At 43.2% G+C, this 24821-nt stretch overlaps 1 protein-coding gene across 1 annotated transcript in view; it reads right to left on the reverse strand.

Annotated features, from left to right (window-relative positions):
* The window catches only part of LOC115464702 (oocyte zinc finger protein XlCOF6-like), a 35914-nt gene that overhangs the window by 4594 nt on the left and 6499 nt on the right, over positions 1–24821 (reverse strand). Inside the window, exons 4-8 of the mRNA XM_030195064.1 lie at positions 22644–22804; positions 12362–12488; positions 10396–10509; positions 10128–10241; positions 2806–2919 (exon numbers count right to left, since the gene is read on the reverse strand). Of these exons, the coding sequence (XP_030050924.1) occupies positions 2806–2919; positions 10128–10241; positions 10396–10509; positions 12362–12488; positions 22644–22804 (630 nt within the window). The remainder of the gene's footprint in view (positions 1–2805; positions 2920–10127; positions 10242–10395; positions 10510–12361; positions 12489–22643; positions 22805–24821) is intronic.

Raw genomic sequence — 24821 nt, forward strand, 5'->3', positions numbered from 1 at the left:
TCCATCTATAACCAGAAGCTGTGTGAGCTGATTATTCTGCTTGCATCATATTAAAGGTATCTATCGTATCCTATTTCTTGGGTGAATGTGTGGCCCCAGTAACCTAGAAACAACCGGGGATGTTTTGAGAGCAGGAGACTCGCTCAGAGGAGGCTGGGTCCCAGTCGATGGGAGGAGGGTGCTGGTGTAGAGTACATGATCAGGTACAGACAGACCTGAGCAGTGCTGAGGGCAGACCCTCTAAGTGGCCGCAGGTTTAACCTCAGCTGGGTGATAGGTGTTCCATGGCAAACCTGCCTTCTTATTGGTGGCAGAAGTGGAATTGTTAGGCTCAGTGCATAGGTGAGGGACACCATCCGCTGAGAGTTCAGAGTTTTTTTTACCTGTATCCTCCAGACACAGAGCATAGTGAATGAGTGCAGAAATAACAGCGTCCCTTCCCCGACCAGTTCTTTTTTTCTGGATCTGGCCCAACTTGTTTGCGAAGTTTGATGATTTCCGAGGAGACATTGATGAATATCTAACTGCTTTTGAAAAAAATTTGCCGCCTCAATGAGATTCCTCAGGAACACTGGGTGTGCTCTCTGGGAGGAAAGCTCTGAGGTAGAACACTTGAGGCATTCCAAGGCCTGGCCATGGAGAGGTGATCCCAGTTTGTGGAGGTGCGCCATTACCCCATAGACCTACAGACTAAAGTTCCGGACTTTGCAAAAGGGGCCGGATGATGCTCACAGTGAGTTTGTAATCCAGCTAAGATACCAACACCAGCGGTGGCTCATTGTAGCTGAGGTTAAAACCCTGGAGGACTGCCAAAACCTGATGTTCCTAATTGACCAGAAGACCACTAAAGGGATTAAGGCATAACCCCTCCCACCCCCAAAAGATGTGAATGAAACAGTACATACCAGCCTCAGTCTATGACAGCTTCAGATGTTACAGACAGTCCTATTAGAGCAGGAAGCAGGTCCCTGGAGTAGCTTAGTGGTCGGGGTAGTGCACTGTACAGAAGGGGACCCAGGCCCATATCTTACTCTGTTACACTTGTGGTGGAAAGTGTAAGCCTTCCCAAACCCACCAAAAACCTACTGTACTCTACTGTACTCACACATAGGTGACACCTGTAGATATACTGTAGTGGTGTAAAGTTGGAAACAATGAGTTTTGATGGGTTTTGGAGGGCTCATCATACAATATGAGGGAGTAATGGTGAGATGTGTACCTGGGACCTTTTATGTGAAATCCACTGCAGTGACCCTAAGGTGCCCCACTGCTCTGCCGGGATGTCTGTGGTGCTAGTCTATTAAGAATGCTAGCCCAGACGTCCCAATGGCTTGTTCGTGTGCATTTTTCACTTGGACACACAAAATGTCTAAAAATGTCTAGGAAATGGCCATTTTTGAAACAAAAAAAGATAAGACATTTTTCAGGTTCACCACTTGATTTTTGGACATTTTCAGTCCAAAGTCCAAAGTTGAATTTAGACATCATATCGAAAATGCCCCTCCACAGTATTGCATCACATTTTTCTGTGCTTTATTACCATGTATTTAATGTTTATTATATATTCAGTATGTTATTGACTGTCTTTGATCTGATTTTATTGTACAGTGGCTTTATATTCGTTACACTGGTTTCTCATCACTACAGAGTATAATTTAACTTCCTATCATTGCTTTTTAAATCTTGGCGGAAAATGGCTCCACGTTACTTTTGTTAATCTACTTGAAGATATGGACCAGAAAGAAGTCTTCACTTTTCACAGGTGTTTCTTTCAGAGTCACCTTCCTTAAAGGAACTGTCCCTTGTGCAGACTAAGAAGAAAGCTTACAGCCCCACTTTCTGCAATTCTCTGCCTATAGAGCTTTGACACATTGAGGCTATTTAGGCTTTTCCCAGACTTTGGGACCCTTTATTAAAGTGTGTTAAGCAGTTAACGTGCAAATTAGCGTGCACTGCTCCCACAGTGGCATTAAATGCACGCTGTATTAGGGGCAGAACATGGGCAGAGAAAGGATGCAAACTGCACACTGTCATTTATACAGTTGGCGAGTTAGGGGATGGTCCTTGAGACAGACTGTATAGGCGAAACATGATCATGTCAGATGTTGGGTTCCCCCGTCTCACTGATAGTATATACACTTCTAAGATGAGCAAATTCATCATTTTTTATTAGAGCTGCAAAACAAGCAGCTCTAATAAAATATGTAAGAAGAACCAAGATACCATTTCTACCTATAAAGTCTGGTATATAAAAAATCATAACTGAAATACCGATGATGAGGCATAAAAGATCGCTAGCATGTTACACTGGCTGAGATTTTCGGAAAGAAAATTTAGAAATATTTGAGCTGTGGGACACAAGTGGAGAGTATTTTATTAAAGTCGCAGCTACTGCAGGGGTACATACTATATCCTTAAGAGGAGACGTTAAGGGCACCTGTGCTAATTATTAATAGTCTTCATATGTGATAAACAACATGTTAATATTGGCTGTAAAGGCACGTTAAGTGCAAAATCTGACTGCACTTTAGTAAAAGGTCCTTTGGCAAGACCTGATTATTCTCATCTCCCTTCACCTGTACAGAATTTGTTTTTATTGTTTTTGTTGAATCAGTTTTAAAATGTTTTTTTTTTTTAAATTCTATTTACATGGATTTTGCTGATCTTAAATTTTATCTTCTTGGTATTACCGTTCTTTCTTGTCTTTATTATACTGTACTTGTTGAATAATATTAATGTGCAATCCATAAGAAAGTTTTATAAACATGGATAATAAATAAAATAAAAAGTAAGTTTTATACTAGCCTGTTACAGGAGGGTGAGTCTGTTCAGATGTCTCTGATTCAGCAGGCTCCATGAAGGGGATTTCCTCCTCTTGTTTAATGCTCAATGAGAACACAGATGTTATAATTGGAAAGCCTGTAATAAGACAATAAATACGACTAGGAGTATTCAGTGTTCCCTAATAATCATATATTAGAAAATGGATTTTGATTTTCCACATCTTTGATGTTGATGACCCATCTCCTGTGATCTGAAAATGCAAAACCCTTTAACTCCAAAACATTCCCTTACTGGTGCTGGGGTCGTTCAAGTTTTCTTTTCCCTCCATTTCACAGTGTTGTGCAATAATGAACTGAGTCACCCGTTTTTGTACACCTTACACTGGCTTCTTTATTTAAATTCAAGGGGTTGGTTTTTAAAATACCAAATGGGATGGCTCCAATCTATAGAAACCATTTTGTGACTTTAAATACGCCTTGAAGAGATTTGGGTTCTTTAGATGACATTCCATTTCAACCAGAAACACCATAAAATCTGCACGATCATATCTAAACCTCCACTACCCAAACAACAAAGGACTCAAACACAAATCCACCTATGCAACCAGCTTTTCCTACCTAAGCGCACAATTATGGAATGCACTGCCAAAAGCAGTAAAAACTACGCTCGACCACCTAAATTTTCGGAAAGCACTAAAGACAGAACTGTTCAGAAGAGCATACCCCACCGACCCAACATAAAAATACCTGGTCACTTGTGACACAATGTAACCAAAGACAGAAACAGACATTACCTGACTCTTCTTCCCCCTTCCCCTCTATAAGCTCTCCCAACTGTACCTACCATACATGTACCTTATTCCACCACAATATTACTTTGTATTCATTCATGCCATGTATTTTTCAGACCGTAATCGGCTAACGCCGTTAACGGATATATGTAAGCCACATTGAGCCTGCAAAAGGTGGGAAAATGTGGGATACAAATGTAACAAATAATAATAATAACTTCCATCATTAATGATGTGTTTATGTGTTACAAGTAAGAGGTCGTTTCCAGGACAGGGTTCAGTTAGATTAAACTTGTCACCGACTAAATTATCTTCTCATAAGATCTTTATAAATACCTTGAAAACATGGCTGTATAGTCAGATCTCCTGAACTATTTATGAAGTATATGGCCAAATTTTATGAGGTTTGGAATTAGTTGTCAGTTGGATTTATTATTTTATTTCTAATATTATAATGAACAAGTTTGTATTACTGTGCAATGTTGTAATCCACTTTGCAAGATTTAAATGGAATAGAAATACTAAAATAAAATTAATATTTTAAAAAATGAGTAGCCTATCAATAACAAATAGGAAAATTATATCTCTTTTTTTGTTCTGATGGGAAGATCCTCGATGCGCTCTTTCATGCGCCTCCCATGCGACCCCCTTTTCACATTATACTGTACTCCATTTTGTTCCTGATTTTACAAACACTGTGCTCTGCTCAGATATCAGTGTTACAAGGACATCACCTCCCTCATACCCTGTGCTGCTTCTCATATAGGCAGGTAAGCCCTTCAGTCTTGGTACTACTATGTATCCCCTCACTCTCTTCTCCCTGTTCCTCCTGCATTACAATACCCACCTTACATAGTGGATTACTGAATGTTCGCTCATTACGCTCCAAATCTCATCTAACTGCTGATCTATCATAACCTCCAAACTTGATGGTTTCTGCCTTACTGAAACCGAGCTCACCAATGCTGATCTACCTCTGGGTACCATTCCTGTTTTCTAACTGAGGGGGTAGCCTAGTAGTTATTTATTCCAGTAGCCTTTTATTACACTTTTTCTCTGTTGAAGGTCTGTTTAAGATTAAAGGACCTGTAAGGTGCTCACAGGCTAAGTTTTGTACTTGGGGCAATAGATGAATATTTGAGCTGAGTGTTCCATCTCCTTGAAAATAAAAGCATAATAATTCACTGTTAGGTGGCTGAAATTACCTCCCACAAGTATGTAGACAGTGAGGAGAAACTGGGCACAATTATCTCAATGTCAACTCAATGGAAAAATGGTGAATTTGAAAGAGTTTGCCTTTACAGACAGTAGAGTGGAGCCATCTAGGGATAACCCAGGGCTTTTACCCCTTTAAGCACTCATGCAACCCTGTTATGTAGGAAGCTGAGTTTGGTAGCTCGGAAGTGTGTTTTACAATATTGGACCTCGCCGGAGGCCCCGGCCTACTGGCATTGGCGGAACCAGGTGCATTTTCTGGCCTCTTTGGAAGCTAGAGAATCGAAATTGTCACCCAAGCGCAAGAAGTGATTCCTTCAGACTTAGTCACCTTACCTGCAAATTCTTAGTCCCAGGGGACAGAGTTTGCTCATTAACACTTAAGGGAATTAATACGTGAATTTGGAGCTGGTTTAAAGATATAGGAGCTGTCTGACAAGGGTAAGGGAGGGAGGGAGGTAGGATGGGGACGGGGGGGGGGGGGGGGGGGAGAAGGAATAGGGTGGTTGGATATGTTGCTAGCGGGTTGCGACATGGTGAATGACAGTTGTCAATGGCTATCGAAGGAATGAACACATGAACAGTTGTCAATAATAGGGTCAAGGGGGAAGGGGGAATCAGACTCACTAAGGTTTCGCAGCCATAACAGAACTTCTGAACGGTAGGCAGCATCAGTGGGGAGACCATGCTATCGTTTTAAGTTTATATTTATGTATTAAGAGGCGACCCATCAGCAGGAAAAAGGGGGGGGGGGGGAGGGAAGGAAGAGGGAGGGAGAAAAATGGTTATCAGTATTATGTTCAAATGTAATATGCTCTGATATTTATTTTGCAATATTAAAACTGTTGGAATGTTTAGTATGTTGACATCAATAAAAACAGTTGACTCTACTACTACTACTATTTATCATTTCTAAACCTTAAAGGAAGGGGGGTGGGAGGGAGAAAATGTAAAATCTTGATGATACAGTTGAATGATTTATATTTATGTGTATAAACATGGTTATAATAGAAATGTCATGGTTTTGTTTAATATGTTGATGATCATCAATAAAAATTATTGAAATATAATTATGTCCTGAAGTGTATTTCTCCTATTTGGCCAGCAGGTGGTGTTTCTTTGCTGTAAAACTGTTACAGAGAATTGAATTAGAGAGTTGCACAGGGACAGAAATCTAACCCGTCCCCCGCCCATCCCCACAGGAATCTAACCCTTCCCCGCCTGTACCCACCCATTCCTGCTCAAAGCCCGCCCAGCCTTTGCTGTGCTGCAGTCACTCCCCCCCCCCCCCCTAAAAAAGCCAATTCTACAAGAAGTAAAAATTCTAGTAAAACTAACTTAATCATTTTCTTCTGTACTCTGCTAAGACAGCAGATGTACAGATTAGCAGAACCCAAAGCAGTCCAAAACAAGTAAAGTCTGAAACAACACAGTTTATACTTAATTGTTTAACCACCCTTAGGAATCACCTTTGAGTTTAAAAAGTAAAACCATGTGTACGTAAGGACTGGATAAATGAATTAAAGCAAAGTTTAAAGCAAATATGTAATACTTAAGATTAATATGTGATACTTGGTAGCAATAATGAAACAGTGATAGAATATTCACATAGCAAGCAGCCTGAGCCAACAGATTTATTTTCCACTGAACATAATTAACTTTGTATAAACTTGGTGGCTAATACTGTTCTGAACTGGACAATGTTGGCACATTTAGACTGACTCTGGACAGAACGTCTGCCTTTTTATAATATACCCCTGCAATTCACAAAACAAAAGAAGCAAATTTCCACATGCTACCTTTTTCTTTTAATGTAGGCATAGGGAAAAAATGATTTTAAATGCTTCCAGGTTTCAATCTAATTTATGTTTAATGTGGGATAAAAGAGTATATGATATTTCAGAAAAATGCTGTCAGTCAGTGAAGACAGCCACAGTAATTAATAAAAACTCCTGAAAAGCGCCGTCGGCCGTTTTCAATGACTGACGAGGTTTTTCTGAAATATCGTATGCTCTTCTGGTGGGGAATCGAACCCCTTTCTTATATATCTCGCAATTACACCCAGACCCCCGAGGCAGGCGTTGTTGATGCCGAAACACGGCCCGTGTCGGGTCTTATCTCAATAAAGGACTCCTGTTGTCTCAGTCTTGAAGGTCCAGTTGTGCTTTTTTTTTTTGTATGCTTTTTGTGTATACTGTATACCCTCTCTTTTTGCTTTGTACACCCATATGCTACACAACTCGGTATGTTTGAAATATAAGTGAGATTAAGTAAAAATGCTACCAACAATAAAGAACAACGTGGATGCAGCAGCTCATAGGTTTGTTTGCTTTGTTTTGAGTGTACAGTGATGACGGCTGCACAGGGAAAGGGAAACAGAAACTACACTGTATTCAACTCCCTCCCTCCCATCCACCTCTCCTCCAGCCGAGGATGTCCTATCCACACATACCTTGCATCACCCTGGTGGTCTAGTGGCTTGCTTTAGGGCAGGAAAGGTCCCCACGCTTTCCTGCCTACTGCATCTGATCCTCTCGATGCAGCCGCTTGTTTAAAATGGCCACCAAGTTTTAATAATAACAACTTTACTGATTATCCTATAAATATTTGGTGGGATGCTTATAAACCTACTATACATGGAGTTATAATCAACTATATAGCAGGAATGAAAACGTAGGAACTGGATGATCTTGAGCAGAACATTAAATCTTTGGAAAATGCTTATTTGTATTCGCAAGATTGCAGTATCTACTAGAAGCTGCTTAAAGTCAAGTATAAATTCAATACAATTTTAAGTAAAGAAGCAGTGTCATCTATTTTTCTGCAAAAGTCCTTCTACTACTACTACTTAACATTTCTAAAGCGCTACACAGAGCATAACAAAGCAGGCCGCATGCTTGCAAAATATCTCAAGACTAATATAAATCGCTCTAGGATCGCTCACATTACAGATGCTGATGGAGTTACACATTATACTGATTCTAAAATTGCTCAGCAATTTTTGGATTATTATCAGCAACTTTACAATTCTGAAGTAATTCCTTCCGAATCCCTTTATGCAATGTGTTTTTTCTAGCGAAACAGGTGCCAGTAAGCCACTCTTCAGGGGTGGGGTGATCACTGAGGGACCCACCCCACAATAGTTAGTGCCCTGCAACTAGTCACAGAATCTATGACAAGGCAGAATTGGTGTGTAGAGCCTGAGCTCTTCCATTAAAACTTGGGGACCATGGGTCAATTTTAGCAGACAAAGGTACCGGTACTCAGTACCCCCCAAGTACCCCCTCAAAAAAAGCCCTGCCTTTATCATTCCTTTTAAAATAACCTTAATCATCCCTCTCTCTCCCCTGAACAAAGGGCATCTTGCAAATATTTCATTGTCAGAATTATTAACTGCCATTAAGGAATTGCCTAGAAATAAGTCTCCTGGCAATGATGGTTTGAGTTCTATAACACTTTAGCAACTGTTCTTAAGTCCCAAACTTCTCACATTGTATGAACATATGATTCAACACAATGGGGAAATGGGCTAATTATTGGAATCTAAAATTATAGTCATACCTAAACCAGGAGAGATTCAACTAATGTTTATTTATTTATTGTGAACATTTATATCCCATATAATCCCACCAAGGCAGGCTCTATGTGGCTTACAACGTTTGAGGAAAAGTACAACATAACAATTCTAGTGCAAATCAGGGTATAAAGTAGATGAGGGGAAGAGAGAGAAACAGCAGGGGAAAGGAATGCGGGGATACAGAAGATCAAGCAGTTGAGGAGTAAGATCGATCCACAGGTAGGTCTTTAGGGATTTCTTGAACAGTCTGTGATCGGTTGTCTCTTTTAACGTTGATGGTAGAGCGTTCCAGAAACGGGGACACGTGTAGCAAAAAGAAGAGGCAAAGAGCAGCTTGTATCTTAAGTTCCCGCAGTTAGGAAACTGGAGACTGAGATAGGTGCGGGACAACTTCTCGGAATTCCTTGGCGGGAGGCCGATTAGGCTGAACATATAGGCTGGAGCGTCCCCGTATACAATCTTGTAGGTAAAAGCATAGACTTTGAATTCAATACGTTCTTTGATCGGGAGCCAGTGGAGCTTCTCACGAAAGGGCTTTGCTGCCTCAAACCGCGATTTGCCAAATAGCAGTCTCGCCGCCATGTTCTGTGCTGTCTGGAGTTTCTTAAGGGCGTGTTCTTTGCAGCCGGTGTAACTTCCATTGCAGTAGTCGAAGTGGCTCAAGACGAGGGAATGGATTAGTGTCCTGAATAGGTCAAATGGTAGGAACTGCTTGATACGCTTAAGGGACCTCATGGAAAGGAACATTTGCTTCGTAATAGACAAAACTTGAAGCTCAAGAGCCAAATGGGGATCCAGAATGACCCCAAGGAGTTTCAAACTTGCTGTGGCAGGAATGGTGAAGTTCTGCGCAGTAACCGCGCCCGGTATAGACTTTTTGAACTGGGAGGAGAGGATGAGGCACTGCGTTTTTTCCTGATTAAGCTTAAACTTAATGTTTCCAACTATCGCCCTATTTCTCTTCTAAATGTAGATAATAAGATTTATGCAACAATTTTAGTTAATCATTTGCAAAAGGTTTTACTCTCTCTTATACTTCCAGACCAAAATGGTTTTACAATTGGAAGATTATCATCAGATAATTCTAGGTTATTCTGGAATATACTTGCACATTCTATTGCTAGTGATTACCCAATGATTGCTTTGTCCCTTGACGCTGAGAAAGCATTTGATCTTATCGAGTGGTCTTATCTCTTTAAAGTTCTTCACTGGTTTGGCTTTAATGACCCTTTTTTGAATATGATTACGCTTCTTTATACTTCTCCTCAAGTATTCATTTCTGCTAATGCCCTCTCTCACCATTATTGTTTAACCTAGCCTTAGAGCCTCTTGCAATTTCCATAGATGCCAATCAAAATATATTAGGTGTTAAGTTACATGATGAATCATTTAAGTTATCCATTTATGCTGATGAAACCTCTCAATTGGAAGCTTTTTCTGGTTAGTAGGGGTTCATATATGCAGGTTTTCAGTAGGATACATGATTTATGACTTTTCTTTCTCTAATTTTGTGGACTCATGGTGGTACATTTTGATTCATATCAGTTTTTTGATATCTCCTTTTCTGTCAACATTGCTGCTGTATTGTTTCCTTTTTACAATTTCAGATTAGGAAAATGTTGAAAATTTATAAAATTTTCAAAAATGTGATACAAAATAAGATACAATAAAAACCAATTGCCTTTTATCCCACCAGTGCTGAATTCCTAAATGCTCTCAGCTGACATTAGCTAAGATGTGCAGGAGAAGTTTTGTACTTACTTGTTACAGAAGGGTGAGTCTGTTCAGACACCTTTGACTCAGGATTTTCCATGAAGGGGAGATCATCCTCTTGTTTAATGCTTAGTGAGAACACAGACGTTACCATCGGAAGGCCTATGAAAAGAAAACACATTTACAAGGATTCACTAAGGATCTGATAATATTAAATTAGGAAACTGATTTTAAGTGTCCAAATGTTTGATGTTAATGACCAATCTCCTGTGATCTAAAAATGCAAAGTCCATTAAATTCAAAAAAATGTACTTACCATTAGTGGAGTCATATGGATTTTCTTTTCCCTCCCACTCAAATGGTTGACTGAAATATTTCTCATCTTCCTTTTCAATCTTGAATACAACATCAGGACTAACAATTGAATAACCTGACAATAACAAGTAGGAAAATTACTCTTAAAATGCATTTGTAGAATCTCTGGGGAAGTTCCATTTGTTTCGTGTTCTGATGGAGCAGTGTGTGTTGTGTGGATGGAGATGTATATATAGATATCTTGAGACGTGTGTATTTGTCTGACAAAGCTTGGAGAGAAGAGGCAGCAGTGGTCCAACACCTGATTAGGATTATATCATAGAGGTTTTCTGGTACAGAGATTTCTCTTCATAGCCTTCCTAGCCAGAGGCATTGCAGGTGCAAATCTTCTGGCAGGGCCGTGCCTAGGGTCTCTGGCGCCCCCCTGCAGACTATCAGTTGGCGCCCCCCCCCCCCCCCGTGAAAATGATCACGCCCCCCCCCCCCCCGGTGAAAATGATCGCTCACCACTTGCTACACTGACAGGAATTGTCAGCAATATTCTTAGAAACAAATTGCTATACATTGCAAAATAAGATAGCAGATGTAAATTCTCAAAGTGGACATATTCCAAACGCTAAAATGAAAATAAAATGATTTTTTCTACCTTTGTTGTCTGGTGACTTTCTTTTTCCGATCATGCTGGCCCAGTATCTGAGTCTGCTGCTATCTGTCCTCTTAACTCCATTTCCAGGGCTTCCTTTCCATTTATTTCTTTACTTTCCTCCTTTCTTCTTCATTTCTTGCTCTATATCCATTTCCAGCAATTTCTTCTCTCTCCCTGGGTCCTGTCCTCCCATCCACGTCCCTCTCTGCCCTTCCCTCCTCCATCCATAGCCAGCAATCCTCCTCTCTCCCCTCCCCTCCATTTCCAGCAATTTGTCCTCTCCCTGGGCCCCCATGTCCATCCTTCTCTCTCTCTGCCCTTCCCTCCTCCATCCATAGCCAGCAATCCTCCTCTCTCCCCTCCCCTCCATTTCCAGCAAATTGTCCTCTCCCTGGGCCCCCATGTCCATCCTTGTCCCTCTCTGCCCTTCCCTCCTCCATCCATAGCCAGCAATCCTCCTCTCTCCCCTCCCCTCCATTTCCAGCAAATTGTCCTCTCCCTGGGCCCCCATGTCCATCCTTGTCCCTCTCTGCCCTTCCCTGCTGCATCCATAGCTAGCAATCCTCCTCTCTCCCCTCCCCTTCCAGCAATTTGTCCTCTCCCTGGGCCCTGCTGCTGCCCTCCCATCCATGCCTCTCTGCCCTCCCATCCATGCCCTCCCATCCATGCCTGTCTCTCTGCCATCCCATCCATGCCTCTTTGCTCTTTCCTCCGCGCCCTGGGGCCTTTAAATCTTTTACTTCCGGTCGCAGCAGCGTCAGTGAAAGCGGAGCGCTGCCGACGTCTCCCTTCCCTTCGCGCTCTTGGTTCCCTCAGTCCGCCTTCTTCTGACGTCAGAAGAAGGCGGGACACTGAGGGAACCAATGAGTGCAAGGGAAGGGAGACGTCGGCAGCGCTTTCACTGACGCTGCTGCGACCAGGTAAAAGATTTAAAGGCCTCGGTGGCGCGGGGCAAGGATAAGCACTGCGGCGGCGCCCTCCAGAGGTGGGCGCCCCCCTGCGGCGCTTACCCCGCTTACCGCATCGGCACGGCCCTGTCTTCTGGTTTCCATTTGGAGGAGCTACATATTGTACAATACAGTTACATGTTACGACCTTATACAGAAGTCACAGTTCTTAGAAGAAATCCGAGAAGTAAATCCTCTCACTGGTCTTCTGGTCTTGTGAGAAGCCTCTACTTTAAGGTTTACATTTTATCCTACAGCACAGAGCAACATTTTCTTTCACTGAAGCCAGGTTCTAAATTTCAGGTGCTCATGGTATCTAGGTTCCTGTGATTTTTTACACCACTGATTACATAATGTGCTTGTGTGCTATTTACCTCGTGACATGAGGATGTCATGTATCTCCTTGATGACCTTCTTGTACAGCTTCTTGTGCCATTCACCCAGAATGTTCCAATCTACTTCTGAGAAATAAGCAGCAACATCCTTGAATGTGACCAATGCCTAGAACAGCAAACAGGACACCCTATGTCAAAGTTTCATTATCTGTTAATTTTATTAAATATCCACCCACCTATCAACAAACTTCTAGATAGTTTACAATAAAAATATATAATAGTTCACATAAAAAGAAACAACAGAAACAGAAAATTCCGTTTTCGCATCCTGTTCAAACTTCTTCTACTAACCTATAAATGTACTCACTCTGCTGCTCCCCAGTATCTCTCCACACTCATCCTTCCCTACACCCCTTCCCGTGCACTCCGTTCCCTGGATAAATCCTTCTTATCTGTTCCCTTCTTCGCTACTGCCAACTCCAGACTTCGCTCCTTCTGTCTTGCTGCGCCCTATGCCTGGAATAGACTTCCTGAGCCCCTACGTCTTGCCTCATCCTTGACCATCTTTAAATCTAGATTGAAAGCCCACCTCTTTAACATTGCTTTTGACTCGTAACCACTTGTATCCACTCGCCTCCACCTACCCTCCTCTCCTCTTTCCTCTACACATTAATTGATTTGTTTGCTTTATTTTTTTTGTCTACTAGATTGTAAGCTCTTTGAGCAGTGACTGTCTTTCTTCTATGTGCAGCGCTGCGTACGCTTTGTAGCGCTATAGAAATGCTAAATAGTAGTAGTAGTAGTAAAATCATTCAAAATAAAATGAGTACGAGAAAGAAAACAGCCAAGCCTTTATCTTAAAAAAAAAAAAAAAAATCAAATAATGCTACACACACTGCAACTTCAAGGATAAACTGTTCCAGAGTTGTTTCCATTATACTGAAAACACACAGTGTTTGATGGAAGTTTTAGATACCACAGCAAAGCTTAGATGAACAATGTGTTCTAGAAGAAAGATGGAGCCTGGGCAAGACATGGGCAGGACTAAGCATGGAACTTACAGAGAACCATGAGTTCTACACGTCTCTGTCTCATTTAGGTGTCTGCACTTACGGCTGGTAACACTGAGTTGCTTAAAATGTTAGGCGTGTCCATATTAGGTTAAGCCAGTGTTCGATAATGGAACCTAGTCAGACTCTAAGGATCCTACTGCATGTGCTTGGGGCACCTAAATGGAGATACCCAGATGTAGAATTGCCTCTGGCAAAGAGTTCCAGAACTTAACTATTCATTGAGTGAAAAAGTATTTCCTCCTATTTGTTTTAAAAGTATTTCCATGTAATTTCTTTGAGTGTCCCCTAGTCTTTGTGCTTTTTGCAAGATTACAAATTTCGATTCACTTCTACTCATTCTACACCATTCAGGATTTTGTAGACCTCAATCATATCCCACCCCCACCCCTCAGCCGTCTCTTTTCCAAGCTGAAGAGCCCTAACCTCTTTAGCCTTTCCTCATGTGGGAGGGGTTCCACCCCCGTTATCATTTTCGTCATTCTTCTTTGAACCTTTTCTAATTCCACTATATATTTTTATAGATATGGCAACCAGAATTAAACACAATACTCAAGGTGAGGTCACACCATGGACCGATACAGAGGCATTAAAATATTCTTGGTCTTATTTACTATCCCTCTCCAAATAATTCCTAGCATCCTGTTTGCTTTTTTGGCCATTGCAACACAAACTGAGAACAAAATTTCAGTGTATCGTCTACAATGACACCTAGATCTTTTTCTTGAGTGCTGACCCTGAAGGTGGACCCTAGCATTAGATAACTGTCATTTGGGTTACTCTTCCCAATGTGCATCACTTTGCATTTGCCCGCATTAAATTTTATGTGGCATTTGGATGCCCAGTTCTCATTTCCTAAGGTCTTCCTGCAAATTTTCACAGTCTGCATGTGTTTAACAACCTTGAATAGTTTTGTCAAATACAAATTTAATCTCTTCACAGATCATTTATAAATATGTTAAACAGCATCGGTCCCAGTACAAATCCCTGCAAAACTCCACTATTCACCCTCCTCCATTGAGACAAATGGTCATTTAACCCTACCCTCTGCTTTCTGTCCAATAACCAATTCCTAATCCACAGAAGGACATTGATTTCTATTCCATGACTTTAAACTTTCTCAGGAGTCTCTCATGAGGAACGTTGTCAAAAGCTTTCTGAAAATCTCAATACATCAACCAGTTCACCTTTATCCACATGTTTATTCACGCCTTCAAAGAAATGAAGCAAAATGCTACTACTACTATATCATTTCTATAATGACTAGCCGTTAAGCCCATTAAAACGGGCGAGTATTGCAGCCCTCCTCTGTCCCCTGGCCTCACCCCGTCCACTGATCCTCCCCCCTCATATCCAGCAACCCTCCTCTTTCCCTTGGCCTCTCTCCCTCCCTCCCCCCATGTCCAGCAACCGTCCTCTCTGCCCTGCTCTCACCCCATGTTGAGCAACCATGCCCTCTCCCCCCTGTCTTCCCCCCATGTCCAGCTACCCTCCTCGCCGCCGCTCCCTCCCCCTCCATGCCGGGCCCCCTGCACTGACCTGACAGCGGCTCTCACCTCCGTGTGAAAGCGCTACAGGCAGCAGCAGATCGCTCTAATGCTGCCTGCAGTGCTTCCACACGAAGATGAGAAGCGCTGTCATAGTGCAGAGGGCCCGAAACGGAGGGGGTCAGGAGCGGCGGTGGCAGCGATGACAACGTCAGGGATGGGGGGGCCCGAAGCGGAGGGGGGCGGGAGCGGCGACGATGACATCAGGGATGGGGGGGGGGGGGGGGAGATTGGTGCATCAGTGATGTTGCTCTTCTTGCTTCGTTTCCAGGCTCCAGTGGCAGTGTCCGTTTCCCTCTCTGTTCCGCCCTCTGACGTCATCACGTCGACGCGAGGGCGGGACAGAGAGGGAAGTCTCTACTGCGCATTTGCAGGTGAGTCGGTCACTTGCCATTTATTGTATTGATACTAGATGTGCGCAGCAAAAGAGCTTATAATCTAATCAGGACAGACAAACAGGACAAATAAGGGATAAGGGAATTACTAAAGTGGGAATGATAAAACAGACATCCCTTTACTGAATCCATTTTGACTCTGTCCCATTAAACCGTGTTTATCTACGTGTTCTGTAATTTTATTCTTTATACTAGTTTGCACTATTTTGCCCAGCACTGATGTCAGGCTTACCGGTCTGTACCTTCCTGGATCATCCCTGGAACATTTTTTAAGCATAGGCGTTACGTTGGTCACCCTCCCATCTTCAGGTACTATGGATGATTTTAATGACAGGTTACAGATTACTAATCGCAGATCAGCAATTTCACGTTTGAAAAATGTTAGGATGGGGAAGGATTTTTGACTAGTGATGTACTACATAGTAGCTATGTTATAACAGTAGCACTAGCAGACATATTGCTATGAGTATAGGTAGATCTCTTATATTTCTTCCATAAAGTACGAAGAAAATTATTCACTCAGTCTCTCCACTATGGCCTTATCCTCCCTGAGTGCCTCTTTTGCTCCCTCATGATCTAATGGCCCCACGGATTCCTTCACAGGCTTTCGGCTTCTGATGTACCTGAAAAAGTTGTTACTGTGAATTTTTGCCTCTATAGCAAGTTTCTCTTCATATTCTCTTTTAGCCTTCTTTATCAATGCTTTGCATCTAACTTGCCAGTGCTTATGCTGTTTCTTATTTTCTTCATTTGTGTCCTTTTTTCATTATCTGAAGGACATTTGGCTCTAACAGACTCTCACTTCACCTTTTAACCACCTTGGTAAATACGTGGAATGCATCTGTTCTGGGCTTCCAAGATGGTATTTTTAAACAACCCCATGCTTGATTTAAAGTCCTAACCTTTGCAGCTGATCCTTTTAGCTTCTTTTTAACCATTTTCCTCATTTTATTATGTTGCCCTTTCGAAAATTAAATACTACTACAATAGATTTCCTTTGTAGCTTCACTCCAGATATTAGCTTAATCTTGATCGTGTTATGATCACTGTTCCTCAGTGGATCCAATACCATTACCTCTTGCACTATGTCATGCATTCCACTAAGGAGTACATCTAGATGTTTGTGTAATAGACTTCAGTATATGAACTGTCTAAAGCAAGAAAAATAAGACAGTGCTGGGGTCGGCCCTGGGGAGAGGAAAGAGAATGTAATTGTGAGATAGGAATACAGAGTTTAAGAATGTGTGAGTGTGCACTTTCCTGCTATTACCAGTCTTAAATCACACTTTGAAATGTTTTCATACAAATCCTAGAAGCTTGAAAAATAAGATTGGAGAGGTAGAGTATATTGCACTAAACGAAAAGGTAGATGTATCTCAGAGATCTGTGGAAGGAGGTAACCAATGGGACACTGTAATATCAGGGTACAAATTATATCACAATAATACAATGGATCAAATTGGAGGGTGGCAACACTATTTTTTAAAGAAGAAATTAATCAAACAGAAGAAAACCAGTAGGAAACAGATTGCAATATAGAAAATTCAGAAATAGTGAGAGATACAAGGAAGATTATAAAAACAGATAAAGGACAAGAGACAGTAGATGTTGAAAGAAGATGAAGGAAAGAGACAGACACTGGATAATGGTGAGGGAGAATAAGAGAAAGAGAATGAATGAAAGGCAAAAAAAAAAAAAAAGACAGAACTGGCAATGATAGGAGAAAAGTCAAAATAAGAAAAATAGAACAAAAACCCATTGTGTCAATATCCCTGGTCCAGAGTAGGCATCTTCCTTGTAGAAAAATTTTGTATTACCCAGTGCTTTTTTTGTAGAAACAAAAGGTGCCGGTACTCATTATGGGCAGGGTCACCACATATGGCTCCACCCCTATGGTTCCACCCCTATGGTAGCCACACCCACATTAGCCACACCCCTCATATCAGCCATGGCGCATATAAACAGACATAATTGAAAATATTATACTAGTATAGGAGAAAAAAATAACGTGATTTTTTTCATTATAAATAATTTCTGTAAGCTGTTACAGCTCCAGTATACCCAGTGTAAAATAAGACAGCACATGTAAATTCTCAACTTGGACATATTCCAAACACTAAAATTAAAATAAAATGATTTTTTCTACCTTTGTTGTCTGGTGACTGGTAAGCCTTCCTCAACTGAGAGGTGCCCAGCTCTACCACCGGCTGCCTTTCAGGTGCTGTGGAGGACTTGCAGCTCATCTGCATATGCTTTACAGCCTTCTCCAGGGAGACTCCCAGGTCCAGTCCAATCCACTCAGGACCACTGGGAGCATTTTTCTCTTTACATCTATTTTATCCCAGTCACTACTGACCTCACCCAATTATACCGAATTCTGAATCACGCTATGGCCCCTATACATTCTCTTCTTTGCCCTCTGTCCCTTCCTAATCTTTTCCCTCACCCCCTACTTCTCTCCACTACAGGAACTCACTGCCCATCCATCGAATTCATCACCTCACCTTCTCTCCTACCCTCTTCCTCCCTCTTAGCTTTCAATCTTCATCTCTTTCTTCCTTCCATTTTGCCTTCCCCATTCCACCTAAATACCTCTCGCCTTCGACACCTTCATGGCCACACCTCTCCTACTCTCCTCCGCTCTCTTTTACTCCTTCTCTTACTCTCAGCCGGTGACATCAATCCCAATCCTGGCCCTCCTCACCAACTATTATCCCAACTCTACAGATCTCACCATGACCTCTCTAACCTCATCACTATTCCTCTACTCCCCTCCTCTTCTCTGCCCTTCTCTTGCGCCCTTTGGAATGCCCGCTCTATCTGCAACAAACTCCCATATGTTCATGACCTCTTTATCTCACGTCACCTCCATCTGCTCGGCATAAAAGAAACCTGGCTCTGCCCTGATGACTGTGCTTCAGTCGCAGACCTCTGCCATGGTGGTTATCTTTTTTCACATACTCCTCACCCTGCTGGCCGCGGGGGTGGTGTTGGATTACTTCTCTCTCCCTCCTCCAGATTTCAACCCCTTCTTCCACCTCAATCTCAGTGTTTTTCCTCCTTTGAAGTCCACTCTATCCGCCTTTTCTCTCCTCTGCCTCTTCGAATAGCGGTCATTTATCGTCCCTCTGATAAGTCCCTTTCATCCTTTCTCAGTGACTTTGATGCCTGGCTTGCCTTCTTCCATGATCCTTCCTCCCCCTCTCTCATCCTTGGTGACTTTAATATTCCTGCTAATGATCCTTCTAACTCTTATATTTCCAAGTTACTCGCTTTAACCTTTAATCTCCAACTATGCTCCACCTTCCCCACTCATCAAAATGGTCACAGTCTTGATCTTATCTTCTCCTCCAACTGTTCACCTTCTAGTTTCCTTGCCTCTGATCTTCCCCTCTCTGATCACCATCTTATAACTTTCACACTTAAATCTCCTCCCTCCCAGTCCCGTCCTATCTTACCTAATTTATCTAGGAATCTTCACGATATTGACCCTTCATCTCTATCCTCCCATGTTTCAAACCTCCTCTCAACTGTGGCACCATCCACGTCTGTCAACAAGGCTGTTTCTTCTTACAACAATATTCTATCCTCTGCCTTAGACACTCTTGCACCTTTGATGACCCGCCCTATAAGGCGTACAAAACCCCAGCCTTGGCTGACTTCTAATATTCGCTACCTACGTTCCTGTACCCACTCCGCCAAACGCCTCTGGCAGAAATCTCGGGCCCTTGCTGATTTCTTACACTTTAAGTTCATGCTGACCTCCTTCCAATCTGCTCTTTTATGCGCCAAACAGGATTATTATATCCAACTGACTAACTCTCTTGGCTCTAACCCTCGACTTCTCTTCACCACATTGAACTCTCTCCACAAGGTGCCCCCCTCCCCCAACTCCCCCTTCATTATCTCCTCAGACCCTTGCTGAATTCTTTCACGACAAGGTTCAAAAGATAAACCTTGCATTCTCTACCTCGCCACCTCTCCCTCCACTAGTCCGTTCCCCTCTCTCCTCTTCCCCTCATTCCCTTTCCTCCTTTCCTGAAGTTACTATTGAGGAAATTACACTTCTCCTTTCTTCCTCAAAATGTACCACCTGTTCCTCTGATCCCATTCCCACCCACCTTCTTAATGCCATCTCTCCTGCTCTTATTCCTTTTATCTGTCATATTCTCAACCTCTCACTTTCCACTGCGACTGTCCCTGCTGCCTTTAAACATGCTGTGGTCACACCTCTCCTTAAGAAGCCTTCACTCGACCCTACTTGTCCCTCTAATTACCGACCCATCTTCCTCCTTCCTTTTCTCTCCAAATTACTTGAGCGTGCTGTTCACCGCCGCTGCCTTGATTTTCTCTCCTCACATGCTATTCTTGACCCACTACAATCTGGTTTTCGCCCTCTCCACTCAACCGAAACTGCGCTTACTAAAGTCTCCAATGACTCTGGCTAAATCCAGAGGTCAATATTCCATCCTCATTCTTCTTGATCTTTCCGCTGCTTTTGACACTGTCGATCACAGCATACTTCTCGATACGCTGTCCTCACTTGGATTCCAGGGCTCTGTCCTTTCCTGGTTCGCTTCCTACCTCTCCCTCCGCACCTTTAGTGTTCACTCTGGTGGATCCTCTTCTACTTCTATCCCTCTGCCTGTCAGCGTACCTCAGGGTTCTGTTCTTGGTCCCCTCCTCTTTTCTACCTACACTTCTTCCTTTGGTTCATTAATTTCATCCCATGGCTTTTCCTACCATCTCTATACTGATGATTCCCAAATCTACCTTTCAACCCCTGATATCTCACCTTGCATCCAAACCAAAGTTTCAGCGTTCTTCTCTATTGCTGTCTGGATGTCTCAACGCCACCTGAAATTAAATATGACCAAAACCGAGCTTCTCATTTTCCCCCCAAACCCACCTCCCCACTCCCCCCGTTTTCTATTTCTGTTGATGGCTCTCTCATTCTCCCTGTCTCCTTGGGATCATCTTTGACTCTTCTCTCTCCTTCTCTTCTCATGTCCAGCAGATCGCCAAGACCTGTCTTTTCTTTCTTTACAACATCCGTAAAATCCACCCCTTTCTGAGCACTCTACCAAAACCCTCATCCACACCCTTGTCACCTCTCGCTTGGACTACTGCAATCTGCTTCTTGCTGGCCTCCCACTTAGTCACCTCTCCCCTCTCCAGTCGGTTCAAAACCCTGCTGCCCGTCTCGTCTTCCGCCAGGGTTGCTTTACTCATACTACCCCTCTCCTCAAGTCGCTTCACTGGCTCCCTATCCGTTTTCGCATCCTGTTCAAACTTCTTCTACTAACCTATAAATGTACTCACTTTGCTGCTCCCCAGTATCTCTCCACACTCGTCCTGCGCTACACCCCTTCCCGTGCACTCCGTTCCCTGGATAAATCCTTCTTATCTGTTCCCTTCTCCGCTACTACCAACTCCAGACTTCGCTCCTTCTGTCTTGCTGCGCCCTATGCCTGGAATAGACTTCCTGAGCCCCTACATCTTGCCTCATCCTTGACCATATCTTTAAATCTAGATTGAAAGCCCACCTCTTTAACATTGCGTTTGACTCGTAACCACTTGTATCCACTCGCCTCCACCTACTCTCCTCTCCTCTTTCCTCTACACATTAATTGATTTGTTTGCTTTATTTTTTTTTTGTCTACTAGATTGTAAGCTCTTTGAGCAGGGACTGTCTTTCTTCTATGTTTGTGCAGCGCTGCGTACACTTTGTAGCGCTATAGAAATGTTAAATAGTAGTAGTAGTACTATCCATATTGGTCCCAGTCTCTGATTCTGCTGCTCTCTATCTGTTCCCTTAACTCCGTTTCCATGGCTTCCTTTCCATTTATTTCTTTACTTTCCTCCTTTCTTCTTCATTTCTTGCCATACATCCATAAGTAAAAGCTGGGTCCTCCTCAGTGGAATTGACTGGAGGTATAAGGTGGATCCAGCTTTTGCCTATTTTCTCAATCCATGTGCAGTTTTTCTCCTCTCTTCCCTTTCCCTCATCTCCATGTGCAAACATGTGCATCTTCTTTTTTCTTTCCTCCCCTCCATCCATGTCCAGCACTTCTCATCTCTCCTCCCCTCCATCCATGTCCAGTATTTCTCTTCTCTCCCCTCCATGTCCAGCAATTCCCTCGTCCCTGCCCTCCCCTCCCATACATGTCCAGCAATTCTCTCTTCCCTGCCCTCCCCTCCCATCCATGTCCAGTGACTCCCCTCTCTCCCCTCCATGTCCAGCAATTCTCTCATCCCTGCCCTCCCCTCCCATCGATGTTCAGCAATTCTCTCTTCCCTGTCCTCCCCTCCCATTGATGTCCAGCAATTCTCTCTTCCCTGCCCTCCCCTCCCATCCATGTCCAGCGATTCTCCTCTCTCCCCTCCATGTCCAGCAATTCTCCCATCCCTGCCTTCCCCTCCCATCGATGTCTAGCTATTCTCTCTTCCCTGCCCTCCCCTCCCATTGATGTCCAGCAATTCTCTCTTTCCTGCCCTCCCCTCCCATTGATGTCCAGTGATTCTCCTCTCTCCCCTGCCTCCATGTCCAGTGACTCCCCTCTCTCCCCTCCATGTCCAGCAATTCTCTCATCCCTGCCCTCCCCTCCCATCGATGTCCAGCAATTCTCTCTTCCCTGTCCTCCCCTCCCATTGATGTCCAGCAATTCTCTCTTCCCTGCCCTCCCCTCCTATCCATGTCCAGCGATTCTCCTCTCTCCCCTCCATGTCCAGCAATTCTCCCATCCCTGCCTTCCCCTCCCATCGATGTCCAGCTATTCTCTCTTCCCTGCCCTCCCCTCCCATAGATGTCCAGCAATTCTCTCTTTCCTGCCCTCCCCTCCCATTGATGTCCAGTGATTCTCCTCTCTCCCCTGCCCTCCCCTCCCATCCATGTCCAGCGATTCTCCTCTCTCCCCTGCCCTCCCCTCTCCCATGTCCCGCAATTCTTCTTCACCCAGCCCATCCTCCTTCTCCCAGCCTGTCCTCCTTCTCCACTGCCTGCCAGTGTCGGACTCTGCAGTGCGAACGGTGCAGGCAGCGATTGAGAGAGGCTGGCAGCGTCGGAGCTTCCCTATGCGAGTCCCGCCTATGTGGAAACAGGAAGTTGAAACAAAGTAGGCAGGATTCGCAGAGGGAAGCTCCGACGCTGCCAGCCTCTCTCAATCGCTGCCTGCACCGTTCGCGTTGCCGAGTCCGACATAGTAGTAAGTAGGGGAGTGAGAGGAAGGGTGTAGGACTCGCCGGGGGAATAAACGTGCCGGTATGCCATAACGGTGCGTACCGGTACAAAAAAAACCCCTGGTATTACCTCATCACTAGCTTTAATCGAAGCTTCATCACATGCTTCCTGCAGTTCCTCACATGTGCCTGTGGTGATCAGATTTCCTCTTTCCTCACATTCTGGAGGCTCAGTCCTGAATCCCTCTTGCTCAAATCGGATTAAAATGTCAGGCTTGACATTGTGGAAGCCTATTATAGGACAAAGATATTTAAAAAGTTACTCCAGGCTGTGATCATTTCAATACTGTGGTGGGCAACTCCTTTCCTCAAGAGCTAGTGGATACTGCTACTGTGTAAACATAATAGAAAGTTGTGTCCTCAAAATTTGTTCAACACAGACTGTTCTTCACCTGGTTGCAATACCCCAGTCACCACCAACTGGAAATCAGCTAAATCATTATGATTCTATGGAAGCCATTGGAGCTAACTATATTTTTCAAGTCTTAACGAACAATGCCGATTTGAGGACAGCTTTTTCCCTGCCACCCACTGATTACTTTGCATATCTCCGGCTCAGTCACTATATTCGCAGTTTGCTGTGGGAACATTTATGCAAAGATGTGCAAGTGACTCTTAACGAGGCATTGACCATCAGGTCTCAGAATCGAGTTCCTTTGGTGTATCATCATAAGTATCTGCAGTATTCTACAGAAGAGCTGGACTCTATTCGAATGGCTCAACACTGCTCTCAGTGGAGATTTTGGGAGAAAACCTTAACGACTGCTCCTGGGTGTGCAGAAGAATGTGTGTAATGCAGTCCTATGGGAGTTAGACTATCAATTTGCCCTTCGCTTACATCTGTCTCCAGCTTGGGCTCTCTGGGCGACGATCAGTGACACAGGCACCTGTCCTAAGTGTCATCTTACACCTGCAACTCCTGGCACATATTTTGGTCTTCTCCAGATGTTCAAGCTTTTTTTGGAGCAGGTGCTGCAGGCCACATCATCTCAATGGGGTCATCGCATTTCCTTAGGCCCTCATTTGTTATCTGATGTAACTAAGTTGGCTAATAGTAGAATTCACAATTTAATATAAGTGCAGCAGGGAATTGGGGATGGGATGAAACAAAGTGCTTACTTCTCTATTGGTTGGCTTTTGTATCCTATTGTGTCTCCGATGCTGTATTTTTATCACAACGTTCAATAAACATGACATAAACATAAAATGACAGATGTACAGAATACTGTTTCTTTTTATACTTTAATAAAAAAATGTCCATGTAAAATCATAACTGTTCCAGGCTTGTGTGGGCTAGGATCAGACAGAGCTCATGGGGACAGGGCAGGAACAAACTTCATCCCTGTGTAATTCTCTACTACCAGTCCCAGGGTAAGCAGGGGTTTCCACTTCTCTATCTCAATATCAGACTGTGGACATTTCCTCCAGGAACATGTCCAAACCTTTTTTTAAACCCAGAAACGCTAACCACTGTTACCACATCCTCTGGCAATGGCTTCCAAAGCTTAACTATTCTTTGAGTGAAAACAAATTCCCTCTGATTTGTTTTAAAAGTATTATTATTAGACACCTCTCATAGTAGTCGGGGGTGGGGGGCACGGAATTGAATGTCCCATGGTCTTTATACTTTTTGAAAGAGTGAAAAATCGATTTACTTTTACCTTTTCCACACCACTCAGGATTTTGTAGATGTCAATCATACCCCCCTCAGCCATCTCTTTTCCAAGCTGAAGAGCCCTAACTTCTTTAGCCTTTCCTCGTACGAGAGGAGTTCCATCCCATTTATCGTTTTGGTTGCTCTTCTTTGAACCTTTTCTAATTCCGCTATATTTATATCTTTTTTGAGATATGACAACCAGAATTGAACACAATACACAGGGTGAGGTCACACCATGGAGCAATATAGAGGCATTATAATGTTCTGGTCTTATTTTTCATACCATTCCTAACAATTCCTAGTATACTGTCTCATTTTCTTTTTGGCTGTTTGCTGCACACTGGGCAGAAGATTTCAGCATATTGTCTACAATGACACCTAAGAGCTTTTTCTTGGGTGCTGACTCCCAAGATGGACCTTAGCATCAGGTAACTATGATTCAGATTATTCTTCCCAATGTGCATCACTTTACATTTGTACACATTAAATTTCATCTACCATGTGAATGCCTAGTCTTCCAGTTTCCTAAGGTCTTCCTGCAATACTTCACAGTTCACATATGTTTTCACAACTTAATCACCTCACTTGTCA

Source organism: Microcaecilia unicolor, chromosome 3 (genome assembly GCF_901765095.1).
Source record: "Microcaecilia unicolor chromosome 3, aMicUni1.1, whole genome shotgun sequence".
NCBI lineage: Eukaryota > Metazoa > Chordata > Amphibia > Gymnophiona > Siphonopidae > Microcaecilia > Microcaecilia unicolor.